The following is a 22,209-nucleotide window of genomic DNA, read 5'->3' as shown; positions in this document are numbered from 1 at the left end:
CCAGGAGGCAGTGTGACAGCCGCCCTTTCTCTTAATTATTTTCCTCCATTTCAGGTTTTTCTAGATCTCTCCAAGGAGCAGGAGCTGGAAGATTTTGATGAAGACCAGGTTGATCTCTCAGTGAAGTGGAAGCTGCTCCCGCATGAAGAGCCTTGAAGCCCCACCTAGTCTATGTTGCTCTTTAAGCTTGTCACTCTTTTTAAAATACTATTTGATATCGTTAATATACCTTATTTCAGATCTGTACAAGGTGCTTTTGAAACTCATGTCATATTGTTCTCAATAATATTACTTCTAGTGGGACTCAGGAGTAAGGTCAGTGAGAGCAGTGAGGAAGCCAGATCGGACAGCCTGTGACCAGCAACCACGTCCCATGTTTCATACAGCAGTAAGCTAAAAAAAGACATTTACTATGGAGTTGTTTATGTTTCTTAGAACAGTATAGAGATTGCTTCATTCTCTTCCTCTGCACTTCAAAATAGTGGATGTTTTCTTGTTTCTTTGATTAAAGTGTAAAGACAACGCTGATTTTAGGGGAAAGGGAGTCGATTACACAGCAGCACAGTATTTGCTTTTTGGAATTCACTTTTTTTTTGGTCTTATTTCTTCTTAATTCACTGATTTTCCTTTTCTGTCATTTTTCAGAGTTTAGACTGTAGAGTCCGTGTTTCACCTGTTGTGACTATAAAGGAAATTTGAAACCTGTTAAAATAAATAATTGCAGTAAGAATTTGAATAATCAAGTTGAAAATATATATAGTATATCTTATATACAAGTCTGAAACATATTTGTGATTTCATATGTTTTCTTATAATGCGAGGGTCTACCCTTAGGCAAAGCTAAAATTTCATAAATCTTAATTTCTCATGTCTTTATATGTCATTGTTTATTCAACTGGTGACTCTATAGACACCTTAAAATCAACACAATCTACTTGTATACTCATATTTAGATGACTTTTTATTGTTGTTGTTGCTACTTTTATTGTTGCATGAGACACTAAGTTTATGGTAATTTGATGTGCAGCAATAAATGTCAAAGACAGGCATATAAATAAAGATATTTACAGAAGTTGACTTTCCCAAAGTTACAGGTCACCTGGACCTAGAATTCAATCCCAGGGGTCTGTCTGATTCCACCTAATTTAAACTATCATCAAGAAGTTATCAAATATTGGTTAAGGTTGCAATAAAGGTATAAAGAACATTTCTTCAACTTGAAGTTTTTGTTATCTTTTGGGAAGAGAAACTAAAGAACACAATACAATCAACTTCTAATTGTTATGGTATCAACTAGAATGATACAAGGATTTGAAGCTAAAAACTGTTTTTACAGCCAAAATATAGCCAATTATTGTGGTAAGTAGCCTAAATATAGCCAATTATTGTAGTAAGTTCAAATGACCAAGTTGTGAATTTTTTAATATAAATGTCTTATATCCAATTTTGAAAAGTGTTCCAAAGTTTATGTGTTTTGGTATAACTCAAGGGTCTATCCTTATGTAAATCACCAAAACTTATTACTTTGTTATATTTTATATGCAATTAGTGTCATAAACACTGCCTCAAAGCTATCACAATATAATTGTTTTCTTAATCAAAATATGACTAACATACAATATTATGTTAGTTTCAGGTGTGAACCATAGTTATTCAACATTCATATATCTAAAGAAGTCATCACCATGATAAAAGTATAGTAACTATCTGACACAGTACAATATTATTACAAAATTATTGACTATATTCTCTATGCTCTGCATTACATCCCCATGACTTACTTATTTTATAACTAGAAATTTGAACCTCTTGTTCCCCTTTCCCCCTCCTTTTTTAATTTCTTAATTACCGTTGACTATATTGTTCTGAAAGCACTTGGAGATGACATGCAGTTACCCTCTTGTTGAATCATCTGGAAAACTGCTGGGGCGGTTTCTCCTCTCTAACTGGTACGACATCTTTACAAAGAATCTTGAGGTAATAATGGCCCCACTTAATTTTTGTATGTTGTGTAGGGAGAGACCTGCCAATGCTCACCCATCCCATTTTCTCCTTGTGAACAGACTGGAAGATTTCACTTTCCAGCCTGATTACAGTTATCTGGGATGATATGACTAGCTCTGGACTATAGAATATAGAAAATGATGTCTGCAACTCTTGGGCCATAATGTCAATCTCCTGTTAGATCTTTAGTGCGATTTCTTTTTCTCATTTATGAGTCGGGAAATAAGGGACTCTGAGATGGCAACTAACTCCAGTCCCTGCGTCACCACTTGGAGATGCACTGCCTAGAAGAGCCATCTGGACTGCGTAGGACTGAGACATAAAACACACACACCCGCGCATGCTCTAAAACAAAACCCGAAACTGCACCACTACAAACCACTTTGTGGTGTTGAGCTACTGAGATGACTGAGATTGTGCGGTTGCTAAAAGAGGTAGTTAACAACTACACTGACTAATATAGTAGATCATGCAAAGAAAGGTGTGGGACAAACACCTGAAGTAAGTATTAATATTTCTCGAATAGGACACTGATGCAACTGCCAAAGACCTTTGAACTATCCCAAGCTGCCTGGCCCCAGCCCTTGCCTGGATCAGGATTCTGCAAGAGTGACCCCTTCCCATTGTCTTCCTATTTATTTATCTGTGCTGACTTGGAACAAGTTGATATTTCCTTCGATCTCAATTTGTCTCCACCACACTGTCTTTGAAGCGTGTAGCCAAACAATCCTAATTTCCTGTTGTCATTGCTAATATAAATGCTTTCCTTGTTTTGATATTTATTGAGTTATATTCACAGCAATTTCAAAGCAAGAAAATTAATATCTCGGATTAAAATTGCTGTCTTGAAATGGCATTCTCATTGTAAATTTTGGAAATATTTTGCAAGTGTTCTCTTCAAAATCCCTCTTTGGGCACAATCTCACCCAAGATGCTTTTGGATGAGTCTACCCTTCCTCATATTGTAAAAATACTAGGAAAGGATGATCTAATTTAGATATACAAAGTGTCTTTTCAGTGAATGCTTGCAGTATTTGAAGTATTAGGTTGTTGCAAAAGTAATTGTGGTTTAAAAGGTTAAAAATAATTGCAAAGACTGCAGTTACTTTTGTACCAACCTAATAGAAGGTAAGAATAATTTATTCTAAGAACAAGATGAATGAAAAATTATAGTGATTATGAATAAATAAATTTAATGATACTGGGTTTATTCTTAAACTAGACATGAATTTCTCAACAGTGGCACTATTGACATTCTGCACTGGATAATTTCCTTGTTGGGGTGGGGGGAGAGAGGCTGTTCTGTGTGTTGTAGAATTGTCAGGGGCATTACTGCCCTCCAACCACTAGATGCCAGTAGCAAGCTGAACCTGCGTGGTGTGACAATCAAAAGTGTCTATAACATTCTCCAAATCTCCCCCATTGCCTTAGAATTATGTGTCTTGAAACCAACTGCTTGGGAATTGTATCATCTTGAGGCAAAGTTGTGTGTGAGGGGGTGTTGGGGCAGGGAGGGAAGGCAAGTCAAGGAGATTTCTTATATTTTATCTTGTGCAAGTGGAAAGTGGTACTATTTCTTGAGATTAAAAAAATAGGGAAGGAAGATGTGATGCGGGAAGCAGAGAAGACTCCAGAATTTGCTTTTTAAAATTTTCAAATCCTGATTAGATTTGTTGAATTAACATGGAAAAGTCCAGAATTCCTGAGTAGAGAAAAAAGGCTTTTCTCTGACTAAGCTCTTTACTTTCTTACTGTATAAAGGTAGTGTTTCATATTTTGAAACTAACAACTTTCTTCTGAGGCATAGAAGAGAATGTTTATAAATAGTAGATTCCCTCTGTAAGCTACCTCTTTAAATATGGCATAGCGAGCCAACCAAGTATAGCTGGCAGTTCTCTGCTGTAGTAATTGGCTGAAGGTCAATAAAAAAGCAATTTGGCTGAGAATGGTCAGGTAAATTCAGTGTTCTCCGGCCAAGAGAATTGTAATCACAAGCTCTCTCTAGAAAGCAATCTTAATGAGAATTTCAAAGCTGGGAAACAGTTCAACCATAATGCAGACATGTCCAATGGTGGGGCAAAGGTGTAATGGCCACCGTAATGAGAAAGTATCTTCAGATGGAAAGACGAAGCAGGCAACTCCATAGAATATGACAGAATTTATTGTAGGATTATTTACTTAGGGGAAAATTGGGCCAGAGCAGACAAAGGGCCCGGCAGTTTTGCACAAATTATTCTCTGCTATCAGATCGCTGTTACAGTACTTTTTTTTAATAGTATAATTTGGGTAGTAATGATTGACAAGACAAAGGGACAAAGAATGTAGTAGCACCAGGCACCATACCTGCTGGTGTCTTGGGATGGATATTGCTTATAATCAATACTATGACCAATTTGATATTTATCTCGGTTGTCATACCATCCTGGCTGTTGCTGACAGAAACATTTATGGCTATATTTTAAGGAACACAGATAATCATCAACTAGAAAGCTCTGATATGCTTGCTAAGGACAGTGAAGTTGGTCAGTGGTCACGGCATGAAAATGAAATGAAACCCAGGCCACAGAGATTAAGTTGGTTTTGCTTACGTCTACATCTATGCATGTTGTAGAGACCAGGAAGAACTGGGAACTGTTTTCCTGGAAATAATGAAACCTATGGATAAACTAAGCTTCTAGATTACTTTCCAAAAGTAAGTTCATCTTTTTTTTTTTTTCCGTCTTGTTCGTATCATGCGATTACAAATAAGATTCTCATATAGAAATGCCAAACATCTCTGGAGTAATTATTTTTATAATAATTAACTTAATGTTTAGGAATAGCTGCTGATTTATATCCCCCAGGGAAAAAAAAGGCTGGGTTAATAACTAACTTAAAAAAGTTTTTGCAACTATAGTAGTACCTCGGTTTTCGAATGTCTCCGTCACCGAACATTTTGGTTTACAAGCGCCGTAAACCCGGAAGTAAATGCTTTGGTTTTCAAACACCCCCTGGAAGTCGAACATGTCACGTGGCTTCTGCTGAGTGCAAGATCCTGAGGCCTAGCTGGCGGCTGTTGAGTCCTGGGCACCCGTGCAACACGGAGGTGATATTTGGGCTTATTTGGTGACTGTGTGCAATCAATCTGTGCTTATCTTATCTCAGGAGCACTCTTGCAACCAATTTATTTTCGTGACTGTGTTCATGTCCTCTCAGGAGCCCTCTGCCAATCACCCCTTGCTGTGAGAAATGGATAAAAGCTGCAAAGCCTAGAGAATCAGTAACAGAACAACAATAGAGGTGAAAAAGGAAATTATTTCCAAACCAGAAAGTGGTGTCCATGTATGTGATCTGGCAACGCAGTTTGGTATTGCCAAATCTACAGTTTGTACCATCTTAAAAAATGAAGAAGCCACTAAAGGAGCCAATGTTGCAAGAGGTGTTAAAACACAAGACAAAGAACACAGACAATTGAAGAAGTGGAAAAATTGCTTTTCATATGGATAAATGAAAAACAGTTGGCCAGTGACAGCATTTCTGAGAACATAATTTGTGAAAAAGCTTTACATTTGCATGCTCACCCCATCAAAAACACCCCTGGAACAAGTGCTGAGAGTGAAATTTTCAAGGCAAGTAGAGGGTGGTTTGAAAAGTTTAAGAGGAGAAGTGGGATACACAATGTGGTGAGACATGGTGAAGCTGCCAGTGCCAACAAAGAAGATGCCGACCAATTTGTTTTGGAATTTAAAGATTATGTAGAGGCAGAGGGTTTCCTTCCCCAACAAGTTTTCAACTGTGATGAGACAGACCTCTTTTGGAAGAAAATGCCAAAGAGAACCTACATAACAAAGGAGGAGAAATCATTGCCAGGACACAAGCCCACGAAAGACAGGCTAATCCTTTATTTTTGTGGGAATGCGAGTGGGGATTTTAAGTTGAAGCCTTTGCTAGTCTACCATCCTGAGAACCCCAGGGTATTTAAGAAAAACTATGTCATAAAAAGCAAATTGCATGTGATGTGGAGGGCAAACAGCAAAGCTTGGGTAACCAGGCCATTTTTTATTGAGTGGGTTCATGAAGTGTTCGGGCCAAGTGTAAAAAAATACCTCCAAGACAAAAACCTTCCAATGAAGTGCCTGCTTGTTATGGGTAATGCGCACCCCCAGGCTTGGAAGACGAGTTGATGGAAGAGTTCAGTTTTATCAACGTAAAGTTTATGGCCCCCAACACGACTCCTCTCATCCAGCCCATGGGCCAGCAGGTCATATCTAATTTTAAGAAGCACTGTTCCAAAGGTGCTTTGAGGTGACCTCGGATACAGAGCTAACCCTCAGAGAGTTCTGGAAGAATCATTTCAATATCCTACATTGCTTACATCTCATAGACAAAGTATGGAGGGGTCTGTCTCAGAACAATGAAGTCAGCATGGAAGAAATTGTGGCCAGATGCTGTCCCTGGACGTGTATTTGAGGATGTTGAAGAGGATGCTCCTGGTGTTGAGGATAATGTGTCTCTGGGAAAGTCCATGGGCTGGGAAGTGAGTAGTAATGACGTGGAGGTGTTAGTGGAGGATCACCAGGCTGAACTCACCACAGAAGAACTTCAGAACATTCTGACGGAGCAGCAACAGGTGGCAACTGAGGAACTGTCTTCAGAGGAGGAGGGAAGAGAAAGTGTTTCTACTGCACTGATCAAAGACATGTGCAAAATGGGTTGAAGTGCACATTTTTGTTGAAAAATATCACCCTGATAAAGCTGCCATAAGTCATGCCACTAACACTTTCATTGATAATGCTATGTCTCATTTTAGACACATTTTAAAACATCAGATTTTAAAACATCTGAGAAAGCAAATGTCGATTTAAAATTTTTTAGTGAGGAAAAGATCCAGTGAGTCTAAACCAGGCGTCAGTGGTGTAAAACAATCAAAGGAAGGAATGGTAGGAGAGGAGTCACCTACAGTGATTATGGGAGAGGACCACAGAACACCTGAACAACAGGCACCTATTGTGATTATTGAAGGGGACCCCCCCATCCAAACCATGACTATCATCATTGCAGGTAAGAAAAAAATCACATTTTCATTTTTATCATCTACAGTACTATTTTTACATTGTGTTTATTATTGCTTTTACAGTACAGTATATTGTGTTTATTACTTGCATTGTGTATCATTTTATGGATCTATGGTATCAGTAAATAGTAAAATTCATGCTAAATTGCTATTTTAGGGGTTGATTTTAAAAGTCTGGAACGGATTAATCTATTTTGGATTACTTTCTATGGGAAACCGTGCCTCGGTTTTCAAACGTTTCAGAACTCGAACGGTCTTCCAGAACGGATTACGTTCGAAAACCAAGGTACGACTGTATTTTTTTTTTTAATTTATTGGGGTGACAATTGTTAGTGAAATTACATAGATTTCAGGTGTACAATTCTGTATTACATCATCTATAAATCCCATTGTGTGTTCACCACCCAGAGTCAGTTCTCCCTCCATCACTATGTATTTGATCCCCCTTACCCTCGTCTCCCACCCCCCACCCCCCTTACCACTGTATTTTATCATGTTGAGACAAAAAAAAAAAATGAGTGTATAAATAAGCTGGAAATTTGCTAATGGATTTATCGTATGGAAATTAAGTATATCTTGCAAATGCATTTGCAAGCTTGAGTTGCAAGTGTATAGATAGATATGCGTAAATGAATGTATATATGATTTTATTGCATAACAATTTGCAGGCATTTTGGATACCCTTTTTCTAATTTTGATACTTTTTTACTAATAACATTTAAAAAATGTTTTATTGTCTCTGCCTCACTCTCAGACTTGTATTTTTTAAATGTATGATGTTTTCTTGTAAATGTAAGATACTTTTCTTTTACTCTTTGTATAGAATGTGTTCAGTCAGATTGACTAATATATGTTTTCCATTACATGGATATTATATCAAATCCACATCCTCTGCTGTTCAGAATAGTTTGTAGTGAAGTCTTTTGCTCATGGTGAACAGTAAGAGTTTTCTTTTGGTGTTAACATCAACGTGACAGGAGAAAAATCAGAACCTTCACAGTTAGAAGCATACTATGAAATTTATAATGACAAGTCTATGTGTTATTACTTTTTATTTGGATATGAGCCATAGAACATTCACAAATCAGGGAATGAAAAAAGAAAGTAAGCATGAGGGACAGCTCAATGAACTCATTTATACTGCAAGACTGATTCATGATAGAAAATCTGAGGGAGTTGGAGTCAGTTCTCCATGCTTCATGGGGCTGTGATTCTTTTTATAGGTAGGAGGTGACCCTCTTGGCCAGCTCTCCCTCCTACAGAATCCCTTTAAAAGTGTCCACATGACTAGAAGCAATCCATGGCCATCTAGCACACCCTAACCTAGTGCTTTTTGTCCTGGAAACTGCCTTCCTCCCTCCAGTTGGCACTCCATGGGCTTTCTAACCTCTTTACTCAGTCTGCCTCTACCTAGACTTCCTCTCAGGCTCATTAAGTAGCCATGAGGTTCTACCTCTAGGAATGCTCTCTGAGGCTGTCTTGGCTTATATGCCTCCCCTTGGAACTGACCCCTGCTTATCTTACCTGAGCTTTGTCTCTAGGAAATACTAGCAGAGCTCTGAGCGTCATCCTGCTCCATGAATAAAATGAAGCCTTCAGACAGGGTAAACCCACTCCTTACCTCTATACAGTATTCTAGGACAACTGTTCGGATGGCTCTTGGCCAACGTGGTGGGAGGTCAAGAGAGGAGGTCACTTCTCTCAAATGCCAAGACTTAAGCACCAACTGACATAGGCCAGGATGGAGCTGCCAATTTTGTACCTGTGAGCCCTGATCCATTTTTGCAAGCCATGCCCTTGGTATACTTTCCAGAAAACTAATGTTCCTTCTAAAATAACATTTTTGGGGGTAATTCAGACTGACAACTCTATTTCCTTTTGCAATTAAGACCTTTTGTGAACACTTACTTTTCAAGTGTTTAGAGGAGGCCCAGAAAATTGTGTATTTATATGGGATTTGTCGATGGAAGCTATGGAAAGATGTGATATTCTACTATGCACCAAAGGCCCTCCTTTGAAAGACACTTTGTGTTTCTGTTCGTGACATTGTGATTTATAGTAAGAAATATACAGAGGATGCCCAAAAAATGTATACACATTTTAAAAAAGGAAAAAGTATTAAAATTGTAATTCTCAATATGTACTGATAACAAAAGATGAATACAAATCACAGTTGACTTCTGCCATTACAAGAGGTGCTCAAGGTGGTTACCATCAGTGTCCAGACACGTCTGATTACGGGAACTGCTGCTTGAGCAACATTGACCAAAGTGTCCACCTGTGTACATTTTTTTGGCACCCCCAGTATATATTTAGTCTTCATCCTTGTTCCTGGCACAGAGCTCTTAAACCCTTGAAACCCCCTAAATAATGAAAGCTGTAAAGGTGACTTTTGTTATGTTAATGAGGAAAGTTTTGGACCTGAAGATGGGGGCTGATTGTCAAGAGAACCAACCATAAGATTGAAGGGTTGGAACTTTCAGTCCCACCTTCTCACCTCCAGGAGGGGACGGCTGGAGGTTGGATCGGTTGCCAATGGCCAATGATTTAATCAATCATGACTAGGTAATGAAACCTCCATAAAAACCCAAAAGGATGAGTTAAGAGAGCTTCCAAGTGGGTGAATACGTAGACATTTGGGGAAAGTGGTGGTTCTGGGAGGGCATGGAAACTTCAGTGCCACTTCCCGCAAGTCTTGCGCTATGTGTGTCTTCCATCTTGCTGCTCCTGGCAAAGGGAGGCTCCCCTCCCCTCCTCTGTCCTTGGAATATAGGTTCCACCTGCTATTACCAAAGTGGGAGCCATTTTCAAAGACACAGCCTTGAGAGAGCAATGTGTTGTTGGGACCATCCGGATGGTAATATGAACTTCAAGATCCTGGCAGCAAATGTGGAGATCTACTTGTGGCGCCTATGACAAGCCTTGTAAGTCCCTTTGCTTCTTAAAACCACCACCTACCAGTCTGCAGTGGTCTGCCTCTTCTGTCTCTCCTTGCCTTCCATGAATGGAGACCAATTTTAGATTTCACCTGGGAAGCTCCCAAGTTTGTGAACCAACAGTATTTAAGGCTCTGAAGTTCCCTTTAATCACTTATGTAAATATGTGCCATTGATTCTGATAGGCAGTATGTTATTATATTTTGTATAATCTTCAACTTTTATTTCCCTTTCCACTCAAGGTTATTCAATTTTGAGGTGGAATGCCTTTTAAAATTTTGCCACTAATTCCTAGTTTTATTGCATTGTTTTCTGAGAAACATTGTTTATACTATTTCTAATTTCATACAGAACTTGATCATTTTTGTGACCCAATATGGGATCAATATTTTTGACTGGTTCATGTGCACTAGAGGAGGTGTGTTCTCTATTATCAGGGTGTCAGGTTATTTATATTGACATGATATACTGACATACATTCAGACTTACAGAAAAGTTGCGAGAATACTTGCATACAAGCAACACACACACACACACACCTAGCTACACACAGTACCTTGTTGATAATTTTTAAAATAGATCCATGGAGCTATCTATATGAAACACCATAATTTTATGTTCTATATCTGTAAGTAGTACCTTTTTAACTATGTTGTTCAGATCTTCTGTAGCCTCACTATGTTTTGTCCAGTTCCTCTATCTTATACTGAAGTTGGTGTGTTAAAGTATTTTACTTTTATGCTCTTATTTGTCTCCTTGTGTCGCTTTGTAATTTTTGCTTTATAAAATTGGTAGCTGGGTTTTTGGTGAGTAGATATCCTAGTTGTCATAAATTTTTTTTATCATGTTTAATGTTTTTTCTTTGAATTATGTTTATCCTGAATCATCATTGCTATGTCTAATTTCTTATTTCTAATTACCTGGTATATGTTTTGCCCATCTTCTTTTATTCCTGATTTCAGCAATTTGTGTCTTTTGTCTTTTTTTCTTCTTCTCATGATTAGTATAGTGAGAAGTTATCAATGGTATCAGACTTTCTAGTTAATCAGCTTCTAATTTCATTAAATTTCTCTATTATTTTTCCTGTATTTTTAAATTCTAGCCTTTATCTTTATTTCCACCTACTTTCATTTCCTCTATTTACTTTTTTTGTTTAATTCGCTCTTATTTTTCTAGTTTCATAAGGTGGGTGCTTAGATCATTAATTTTAGACTTTTTTTTTCTTATACTAGCAATAAAACCATAAATTGTCCTCAAAGTACTGTTTTAGTTGCCTCTCATGAAAATTTGATATGTTACATTTCATTTTTGTCAATTCAAAATATTTTATTTTTCCTTTAATATATTCTTTGAAATAAGGATTATTAGAAGTATGTTGTTTAATTTCCAATTATTTGTGAATTTGCCAGATAGATCACTAATATTAGTTTCAGTTTAATTTCCTTTTGGTCAAAGTACACTTTTATAATATATTCCTTAAATTTATTGAGATTTGTTTTCTGGTTTAACATAGGTCTGTTGTGGTAAGTATTAAATGTGCAATGTAAAAAAAAAAAAACTTATATATACGTGTGTGTAAATATATATTTGCCTAGGGTGTTCAATAGGGGACAATTTGTTCAAGTAGCTTGATTGTGTTGTTCAAATCTCCTATGCACCTACTGCCTTTATATCTAGTGATTTTATCAAGCACTGAGATATAACTGTTGAAATCTCCAACCATAACTGTAGACCCACAAGTCGGCCTTTTCAGTTCTGTTTTTCATTCGTGAATTTTCAAGCTCTGCTTTTAGATCTGTATCCATTTAGGTTTTCATGTTTTTTAATGAAGTACCCCTATATTATTAGGAACTATTCCTCTTTATCTCGGGCAATAATTCTTGTCTTGAAGTCAATTTTTAAAATCATATTACTACAGCCACTCCTGCTTTCCTGTGACTAGGGTTTCTATGGTATATTTTTTCCCACTGTTTCAGTTTTTATCTTTGGGTCTTTAAATTTAGCTTTTTTTTTTATGCTGACAGCATGCGTTTATGTCACACTTTTGAAATTAAGTCTGGAAATCTCTTTTACAATTAGATTGTTTTCATTCTTTGTATTTAGTGTAATTATTGAAATGGTTGGGTTAGATGTACTATTTTATATTTTTAGTATACCACTTTATCTCTGCTATTGGCATACTAGATTTATTTATTTATGTATTTATTTATTTATGTATTTATTTATTTATTTATACTGGCTACAGGGTTTACATGTATTCTTAACAGTTTCTTTGCAGTGTGCCAAATTCTGTGTGCTATTTTTATTTTTCTGGAAAGTGTCTGTTTTGTCTTCATTTTGGGTAGACAGTTTTACTTGAAATCTAAGTGTACTAATGTCTTTCTGTACTAAACTGATGTGGCTCCGCTGCTATCAGCTTGCATGGTTTCTGTTAAGAAATTTACCTGGCTTCTTTGTAGTTGTTGTAGTAGAAACATTGATCTGGCACAATCTGCTACATCTTATCCCAAGTCGGAAGCATCCAGCAAACTTCTGTTTGAAGTTCACGGATCTGTGAATATTTGCAAAAGGGCACAGTGCTCAGAACTGAGTGGCTCAATCATCTATGAAGTATTTATGAATCAGAAAACAAAGAATTGAAGCAAATGTTCTGATTAATGTGCTCACTGAAATTTTAAGTATAGCAAAGAATATTGAAATGATAGAGAAGTCATCTGGTCAACTGGTCAAAAGAAAGTGGAAATGGCTATATCAACCCCAGACAAAGCAGATTTCAGAGCACAGAAAATCTCCAGGGATGAATGGGACATTACATAGTGATAAAAAGGCCAATTCACCAAGAAGACATCACAATCCTGAATGTGTATGTACGTAACACTGAGGCAGGTTAGTTAGCATGACTTCAGGCAGTCAGGAATTCCCTGGGAAAATAGACAAGGACAGTCATATCTTCAAGGCCGTAGCCCTAGGAAACATTAGCACAGGACAGCTGGTTTATTTCAAAAAGCTTTCACAAAAGCCTCCTCAAGGCTGAGAATTTGATACAACTCTACGAGTAGACATCAGCTTTTCTTCTTAGATATACAAGAAAAAGAATAAAAACAGAAGTCTTTTGCTTTAGCTAGTGGGCATCCCAGCTTCAGGTACTCCCTCCCACTCGGGAGCTGTAACTCTTTGCTTTAATAAACTGTCCTCTTATGCAACCTCTGGTCTCTCCAGTCTGTGCCTCCATTCTTCAGTTTCACGAGACTACAATTCTGGCACACACACACACACACACACACACACACACACACATCAGAAATTCTACATCAACATCACAGTTCCAATTATATGAGGCAAAATCTGTTAGCTCTGAAAGGAAAAAGAAAAGTCTCTAATTTTTGTTAAAGCCTTCAATACTCTTCTCTCAATAATCAACAGAACTAGTGGAGAGAAAACCAACAAAAATAGATAAAAACAGAGCAACACCAAGAACCAACTAGATCTAACAGGTATTTATGTAATAACCCCCTCACTCAATAGCAGAATACATCTCTTTTCAAGTGCATGTAGAATATTCACCAAGCTAGATGATATCCTGGGTCATAATACAAGTCCTAAGAAATTTGACATACAAAATAAATCTTCAGACCGTAATAGAATTAAACTAGACATCAATAACCAACGATAACAAGAAAATCTCCAGACACTTGGAAATGAAACAACATATTTCTAAATAATTCACAGGTCCAAAAGTAGGTCTCGAGGGAGATTAGAACATATTCTGAACAGAATAAAGATAAGACACAGAGGAATGAAAAGCCCGATTACCCAAGTGATGATATCAATCAAGGAGTCGAAATCAATCAGACAGTCTAGAGCTCTGTGTAGAGAGAAGCTTTTCTCTGATGAAACTCTTTCCTCTCTCGTGGTTTCAAGACAGTGCTTAAAATTTGGTATGAGCCACAATCATCTTGGACATAATAGAGAAAAACTTACAAATAGTAGATTTCCTCTATAAGACTGTTTTCTATCATACGATATGGCCAGGCAACCAAGTATAAATGCCACTGCTCAGCAGGAAATGGCTGCTTGTCAAAAGACAAACAGTCCAAGGTAATCACGTGAATGTGATATTTGGCAAAGTTAACAGAACTGACATCATCACCTCTTTTTGAAAGCGGTCTCCACAGGAAGTTTTCACAGAAGTCAAACAGTTAAAGCAAATTCTAGAGATGCAGTAGAGACCAGGAAAAATATGAATCTTCTTTTGAATAAGGAGAACAGTGGATAAAATGTGTTTCTAGATTTCTTGCTTCAAATTTCTCAAAAGTAAGTTCATTGTATTTCTCTGTTTTGTTTTGGGGGTTTTTCTTTTTCCTGTTACAAAATTATAAATAAGTCTTCAGGAATTGAATGCCAACCATTTGTGGAGAAATTGTTTTGAAAATTAACGGACTGTTTTAATGGTTTTGGATATCTGGTATTTAATATTATAAAAAAATGAAAGCATCGAAATTATGCAAGTGTTACATGGTTATAAGCAAGAAATTGAGTGTGGGAATTAGCTGATAGATTGTGAAGTACTAAGAATATTGAGAATTGATTTGTAAACTTGGATTATTTTGACGTTCTTTACATTTATTGCACAATAACTTTCTAGGTACACTGTTTTTCTGATCTTGAGACTGTTTACCAAAAGAATTTATAGAAATATTTTTATTGTTCCTGTATCTCAGGCTCTAAGAATTTTAGATATGTAAGATGCTTTCCAGGATTTTTTTATTCTGTGCCCACCGTGTATTAAATCAGAATGTGAAATATGTACCTTTTCCTTATCACAATATTATTTCAAATATACATTACTTGCAGTAAACAGAATTTTCACATTCCTATAATGTAAGCATTTTGTTTTGAATTTAACAACCCAGTGACAGGAGAAAAATCAGAGTCATTACAATTTGAAACTATCTATAACGTGTATAAAGAGGAATTCATGTGGTTAGTTTTTTGATGAATTACAGAACAAACAAAGTAGGCAATGCTAATTTACAATGGAAAATCTAAGGGGTTGGAGCCAGACTGACATTATCATGCCTCATTGGGCTGTGGCTGATTCCACAGTGAGGAGCTCACACTCGTGGGCAGTGTACCCTCCCGGACAGCCCTGCAAAGTCCCCTTACCAGTGACCACTCCAAATCTTGGCACCAGGGACAATCTATGGATCTTCAGTCCTCCTTCACAGGACGGCCTGACCTAATGCTTTTTCACGTGTAACTGTCTTCCTCCCTCGAGTTGTCACTCTGTGGGCTTTCTAATCTCTTCCCTCAGTCTGCTTCTACCTAGACTTCCTCTCAGCCTCATGAGGCAGCCAGGTGTAGGTTCCTTCTTGGGCAATGCTCTGTGAGGCTGTCTTGGCTAAATGCTTTCCATTGGAACTGACTGCTGGACACCTTACGTGAGCTTACTTGAGAAAGTAAGGTGTCTGGGAAATAGCACAGCCCAGAGTGTCATCTTGTTCCATGAATGGAATGAGTGCTTCAGGTGGGGCCATACCCACTCATCCCGATGGAGGAGTTCAGGGCAGCCATGTAGATTCTCTATCCCTGGCCAACGTGGCACAGCCATAGACGGAAAATGCTGCCTGCTCCAGATTTGGAACTGGAGAGCCAAATTCAGAGTGAGCTGCTGCTCTGTGCCCAAAAGTCCTGACCCATTCTTCCAAGTCACATCCCTGGCATGCTTCCAAAAAAATGGGTGCTCACTCCAGAATCTCTTTACTTTCTATACCTCAGCTTAGATACAGTGTTTCCTCCTGTAGCAAAGACTTTTGAGAGCACTCAAGTCCCACAGTTTTCAGGAAAGGCTCAGCAAATCATATTGTGTAATATGTTGATTAGGGGCATGGAAAGATGTGGTATTATTATTATTACACACTGAGGAATCTCCTCCTGGGAGGTAGTTTAGGTCCTTGCTGCAAAGAAAAAAAAAGGGGGGGAGGGAGGATGTATAAATTCCCCTACCTAAAGGTCACCATCACCACCCTCCCAACACACACACACACACACACACACACACACACACACACACACTCAAGTACATGCTCCTTGCTCAAGGGTGAATATAGTGATACTGACTTGCTTCTTCTACCAGGAAGGGATGTGGTCTACTGCTATACTCTTGGTACAATATCTATGGAAAAATGATGCTGCCCTCTGCAGACAATTTTAGGTAGAGTTCATGGGATGTTTCCACACTGAACCGGCCTACACACAAGTCACAGAAAAGGGTCCTGGGTTAATCTTAGCTAAAGCCTATCCAAGCCCAGTTTAGGTGCAATTTCTACCCTCCATCTCAACACAAGCTCAAATATATGACAGCCTCCCCACAGCAATCTATATAACATATTGGCAAATCTAATTAACTATGTACATGATAAAATAAATCTAATTTATCTATACTTTAAATGAAAGATTAAGCCAAATTTCTATATAATAATAACGAGAATTATCAGGGTTAGAATTCAGCAGAGGTAAAGTATCTAGAAAGTCTTTGTTTTTATGAAGAGGATAGGGATAATAAATGTTTTCATTAAAAAAAAGGTAGTTCCCTAGGAAAGTCCAAAACTTAAGAGTAACCAATAAAGGAATATGAATATCTTTGGGAAAAGAAGGAAAACATGGTAGGGGGAGAACCTGATAAAGTTCAAGAGAAGGTACGAATATGGACAAAACTAGAAGCAAAGAAAAAGCAGGTTTAACATGAAAATAAATACAATGAAAGCTCACCCAAAATAAGAATTTATACATGATAAAAATTAAAACTATAGTATTTACCAGTTTGGGTTTTTAAAAATATAGCAACCATGAATTTTATATACATTAACCAAACACTTAAAAATTCAGCAAAAAGTTAAAAAAAATAAAGGGATGGATAAAGCAACATTAGGCAAGTTTTAAGCTAAAGAAACCTGATGTTTCTATGCTATTATCAGAATAGAAGAAACCTACCATTAAAATTGAGCAATAAAGCAATGTTTTATGCAACTAACTACTTAGCCTTTAAATGTACAATCTGAAGACTAACAGAGATAGAATAAGAAATTGGCAGACCTATGATCAGAATGAAACATTTTATCAGAATGGAGAATTCTGTCATGAAATGATTAATCTCATAAATATAAGAAAGAACACTGAAGATTTGAAGAACAAAATTTTAGAGATTGAATAAATACTTACAAAACAACGTAAAAGGTGATATACATTTGTTTCAAGTACATGTGGAATATTTCCAAATGTTAAAATATGCTGTACCATAAAAGAAAAAAAGAAAAGAAAAGCAGCGAATAACACACAACAAGCATTTACAGCTGGGATGCCTGGGGGTTCTTAAGAGGCTCTGCTGATTTTGGATGGGCTTGTTCACATCTCTGGGGCTTGGCTGGCTATCGTCTGATGTAGGCTACTCTAAACTGGGATGATTCTGCTCTGTTTCATGTGCCTTTCGTCCTCCAGAGGTTAGCCCAGGTATGCTATTATCACAAAGGGGGAGCCATAAGAGCAAGCAGACACTGACAGCCTTGTAACGTCTAGGTTTGGAAATGGAACATCATCACTCTTACCTTTCTCTATTGGTCAAAGTTATAGCTGGCTTTATGGAAAGAACTACAAAGTTACCAGACTAAGGGTGTGGACACAAGTAGGGGTGAAGAATTGGGGCCACTATGTTGAATAAGAGTGGTGAGGGCGGACACCCTTGTGTTGTTTCTGATCTTAGAGGAAATGCTTTCAACCATTCACCAGTGAGTATAATGGTAGCTGTGGGCTTGTCGTATATAGCCTTTATTGTGTTGATGTATGTTTCTTCTATACCTGATTTTCTTAGGGTTTTTATCATGAAAGGATGTTGTATTATGTCAAATGCTTTTTTTTTGCATCTATTGAAAAAAATCATATGATTTTTATCTTTCATTTTATTCATATGGTATATGACATTTTATTGAACCATCCTTGCATCTCAGGGATAAATCCTACTTGATCATGGTGTCTAATCCTTTTAATGTGTGAATTCAGTTTACTAATATTTTGTTGAGAATTTTGCATCTATATTCATCAGGGATATTGGTTTGTAATTTTTCCTTCTTGTAGTGTCATTATCTGGCTTTGACGTAAAAGTAATGCTGGCCTCATAAAGTAAATTGGAGAATATTCCCTCCCTTTGAATTTTTTGGAAGAATTTGAGAAGGATTGTCATTAATTCTTCTTTAAATGTTCAGTAGAACTCACCAGTGAAGCCATCCAGTCCTGAGATTTTGTTTGTTGGGAGGTTTTTTATTGTTGATTCAATCTCCTTACTCATCATTTGTCTGTTTCTATTTTCTATTTCTTCATGATTCAGTCTTGATAGGTTGTATGTTTCTAGAAACTTACGCATTTCTTTCATGTTATCCAATTTGTTGGCTTATGGTTGTTCATAGTAGTCTCTTATGATCTTATGTATTTCTGTGTTCAGTTGTAATGTCTCCTCTTGTGTTTCTGATTTTATGTATTTGTATCTTTTCTCTCTTTATTTTTTTCTCAGTTTAGCTAAATATTTGTTAGTTTTTTTGTTTTGTTTTTATCTTTTCAGAAACACAGCTCTTAGTTTCCTTGAGCTTTTGTATTGTTTTGCTGGTCTCTCATTTATTTCAGCTCTGATCTTTGTTATTTCCTTTCTTTTGGGTTTATTTTGTTCTTTTCTAGTTTCTTTAAGTGTAAAGTTAGATTATTTATTTGAGATTTTTTCTTAATATAGGCATTTATCACTATAAACTTCCCTTTTACAACTGCTTTTGCAGCATCCCATAGTTTTGCTGTGTCATGTTTCCATCTTCATTTGTTTAAACATATGTTTTGATTTCCTTTTTGAGTTCTTCGTTGACCCATTGGTTGTTCGGAAGTATGTTCTTTAGTTTTCACATATTTGCAAAGTTTTCAACTTTCCTCTTGTTGTTAATTTTTAGTTTCATACCATTGTAGTCAGAAAAAATGCTCAGTATGATTTCAGTCTTCTAAATTTGCTAAGACTTTTTTTGTGGCCTGACATATGATTTATCCTTGTATCTGTTGGGAGCTTCTTCTCCCCTCTTTTGGTAATAGCCTATCTCTCTTTGTGTCAATGTGGGTCCCCACAGCAAATCTCAGCAGCAACTTATCTTTGCTTAAAAATGGGAACAAGAAATTTTCCCACCCCACCCTCAATGGTAGATGGCTGTTGCTTTTTATGTGCTGCGAAGGTCATGTCAAGGGGAAGGTGGTTTCTTTCCTTTCTTCCAGGGAAGACAACTGTTTTTCCATCCCTGTTCCTAGGACAGTATGAGAGATGGGGGTGTGGGGGTTACAGATTGCCGTTCCCTAGTAGCAGTTGGCTATTGCTTCAACCCCTCGCCAAGATGCAGCAGTAGGTCTTCGCGTAGGGCTGACTGGGATTCCTATCCATCCCTAAGGGCCTTACAGCTTTTGCTGTTAGGAGAAAATGTTCTGAAAAGTGGGTAGGTTTTGCATCCTGAGACTACTGAGGGGTCTCTCAGGTCTCTTGCTTTACCCTCATCATTTTTATGAGTACTAAGAGGGGAGATACGGTGTTAAATATAGAGTGGTTGGGTAAGGTATGGTTTCAGTCCACTGAATGGCAGAGAAGCCTGAATGGCAAGCTAAGGGCACAAAGACTGGCGTGCACTCTCTTTGAGATTGGAGAATTGAAGGAAACAAGCGTGGAAAAGATTCTCACATTCTGGGGCTACCAGATACACTACTGCTCCCTGAGTCAAGAGCTACAGAAAACACACAGTGAAACCTGCACTATCCAGGCACTCTGCATTGGAGAAAAATCATGTAGTTTGAGCAGTGGGGAAAAAACATACGTTCTCTAGAAACCAGGCATATGAACCTTCTGATACCAGAAAGGAGAGCCTCTTCTTCCTGCAATGTCTCCAGTCCTCACTACTGGCGAACATTTACATCATGCCAGCTAGCAAAGAAAAATGTTGACAAGGTCCAGATCCATTTTCACAGAGCAGGCTGTGAAGAGAGAATCTGGAGCTGAGGGGCAATACATCGATAACTAGCACAGTGTATAACACAAAATAATGGAGTAAAGAATAGGATCAAAGAGAAGTGGGGCAGTAAAAGATGCTAACTTTGGAAATCTCAGGTGCTAAGCCCTCATTTGGAACATTGGAGTTGTCAGGCTACGTGTTTTTGTGTTTGTGGGGTATTTATTCTCATTAAAACCTACACATTTACTTTATCTCCTCCCTTTTTTCCTTATTAAACAGGGCAAAATGACTAAGAGGGAGATAAGTGTGTGTCAACAAACTTGGGCCTTATTATGCAAGAACTTCCTTAAGAAATGGCGAATGAAAAGAGAGTCCTTAATGGTACGATTCAATATCTATGTCACTTTGTATTTATGATAGGAAAACGTATATTCCTTGGGCTGCATCTCCACTTTGTTTATTTATCTCCCCTCCAAAGAAATAGAACAGCTTTTTACAATAGAAAAAGCTGTTCCTTGAACCACAAATCTGTCTGAAGACATTTCAGTTAACATAGGCCTGTCATTTGAGGTCTAAAAGCACCGAAGTTAGTCAGCCATAGAGAATTCAGTGTTTTAAAAGTCAATGGGCACATTTTCCTAGCATTCCCATGCATAAATATTTGGGTTAAGATATTGGTATCCCAAAGATATGGTAAACAAATCAACCCACAGAAATAAATCACTGGCATTTTCTTTTTTGAATCTCTTTCTGTTTTTAATAATAAATCATTCTCTTCAAAAATAGTAGAAAATTTGGAAATGTAATTAAAGCCAAGAAGAAAATTAGTATTAGCCCATATAATCTTGCCACATAATAAAAATCATGGTTAAACTTTGGTATTTTTAAAAACCAGATAGATATACTGAAGTATCATTTTTAAACTAAATTGGAATTTTACTATATATCTACTGTGAATTTTTTTCTACAGTCATGTATTTAGGAAATAGAGTAGTTTCTTATTGGAAGTTTTCAAGTGAATAGAATTGATAACTAACCAAGACAGTATTTCTCAGGTCATCTGCGTTCTGTTGAGTTTCCAATACCCAAATCTTGGCATATAATCAATATATTCCTACTAAGTGAGCAATTCCTTGAAACTCTTCTGACACAGGCTTTTAGCAGAATCAAATACAGGCATACCTTGGAGGTACTGTGGGTGCAGTTCCAGACCTCTGTAATAAAGTGAGTATCGCAGTAAAATGAGGCATAATCTTTTTTGCTGGTGAAGGGTTTTGCCTTCAATTTGTAAAAAAACAAACAAAAAAAAAACACCGTCTGTGAAACACAATAAAGTGAAGCACCACAAAACAAGGTGTGCCTGTACAGCCTGAGTTGGTCACCACAGTATTACCAGCTGATAGTAATTTCTAGCAGCTTGCAATTCTTGCCTCTCATATTTTTATGATCAGTGCATGCTTAGACTGGGCTGTGAATCAATCAATTTTAATTCCTTAATAGCTCACTGGAATTACCCGACTGCTAAATTTTGTACTGTGCATATTTTAAATTGTTCCTAGTGTGAGATCTGTTGAAATTAGAAAAGTGAATGAGACAAACTCTATGACCAAATGATTGTGAATGACTACTTGGAAATCACCATTGTTTTTTCATTCTTTCTCTTGGATTGTGTAGGAATTGTTGAGCTCATTGCTCCTGCTCATTTTTCTGTACCTATATCCCAATAGTCATGAAGTTAATGATTTTTCTTCACTGCCTACCATGGACCTGGGAAGGGTAGATTCATTTAGTGAACCTTGGTTTACTATCGCATACACACCTTTCACCAATACAACCCAACGGATAATGAATAAAGTTGCCTCAGCGTCCTTTATGAAAGGTGAGTTTTCTAGAAACCTCAGAGGAATTTCTGATGTTAATATTTGGTTCATGTGACCACAGAGGTGTGCATGTAATTTGCATTGCAGTTGGTAAACTGTGTCAATGGTCAAAATTTCTAGATGATGTGAAATGTGAATATATTTTCCCTTTGTTGGAAGTAAGAGGCTGTCACTCAATATCTATGTCAACACTGTGACTGTATTTCTTGCAAGCAAGGGATTACCACTTGGAGTGCACAGTCTTTCAAAACAGCAATCTGTTGCTCTTGCATAGGATTTGGGGGAGCATGGAATACACAAGTTGATAGACATTGAAA

The 22,209-nt window shown here is 37.3% G+C and overlaps 2 protein-coding genes and 1 long non-coding RNA gene across 21 annotated transcripts in view; 2 read left to right on the top strand and 1 right to left on the bottom strand.

Annotated features, from left to right (window-relative positions):
* Window positions 1-1,216, top strand: part of LOC109448016 (ATP-binding cassette sub-family A member 9) — a 50,809-nt gene extending 49,593 nt beyond the window's left edge. For all 17 annotated transcript variants that reach the window (XM_019732841.3, XM_019732842.3, XM_074319419.2 and 14 more), the window contains one exon: window positions 55-1,216. In XM_019732841.3, the coding sequence (XP_019588400.3) occupies window positions 55-156 (102 nt within the window). In that variant the 3' untranslated portion in view covers window positions 157-1,216. The remainder of the gene's footprint in view (window positions 1-54) is intronic.
* On the bottom strand, window positions 571-13,942 carry LOC141568796 (uncharacterized). Its single transcript, XR_012491989.2, has 3 exons — window positions 13,807-13,942; window positions 12,438-12,544; window positions 571-702 (listed from the first exon to the last, which is right to left on the bottom strand). It is a non-coding gene; the product is annotated as an uncharacterized LOC141568796 (long non-coding RNA).
* ABCA8 (ATP binding cassette subfamily A member 8) overlaps window positions 9,664-22,209 on the top strand; it is a 66,241-nt gene continuing 53,695 nt past the window's right edge. Inside the window, exons 1-3 of one of the 3 annotated variants that reach the window (XM_019732845.3) lie at window positions 9,664-9,981; window positions 20,292-20,393; window positions 21,687-21,891. In XM_019732845.3, the coding sequence (XP_019588404.3) occupies window positions 9,970-9,981; window positions 20,292-20,393; window positions 21,687-21,891 (319 nt within the window). In that variant the 5' untranslated portion in view covers window positions 9,664-9,969. Of the gene's footprint in view, window positions 9,982-14,177; window positions 14,308-20,291; window positions 20,394-21,686; window positions 21,892-22,209 lie in introns of those variants that run through there. The other 2 variants (XM_074319432.2, XM_019732846.3) reach the window with 2 other exon arrangements.

This window comes from Rhinolophus sinicus, chromosome 12 (genome assembly GCF_057876585.1).
Source record: "Rhinolophus sinicus isolate RSI-liver-muscle chromosome 12, RSI-T2T, whole genome shotgun sequence".
NCBI classification, from domain to species: domain Eukaryota; kingdom Metazoa; phylum Chordata; class Mammalia; order Chiroptera; family Rhinolophidae; genus Rhinolophus; species Rhinolophus sinicus.
This window is presented reverse-complemented; position numbering and strand designations above follow the sequence as displayed.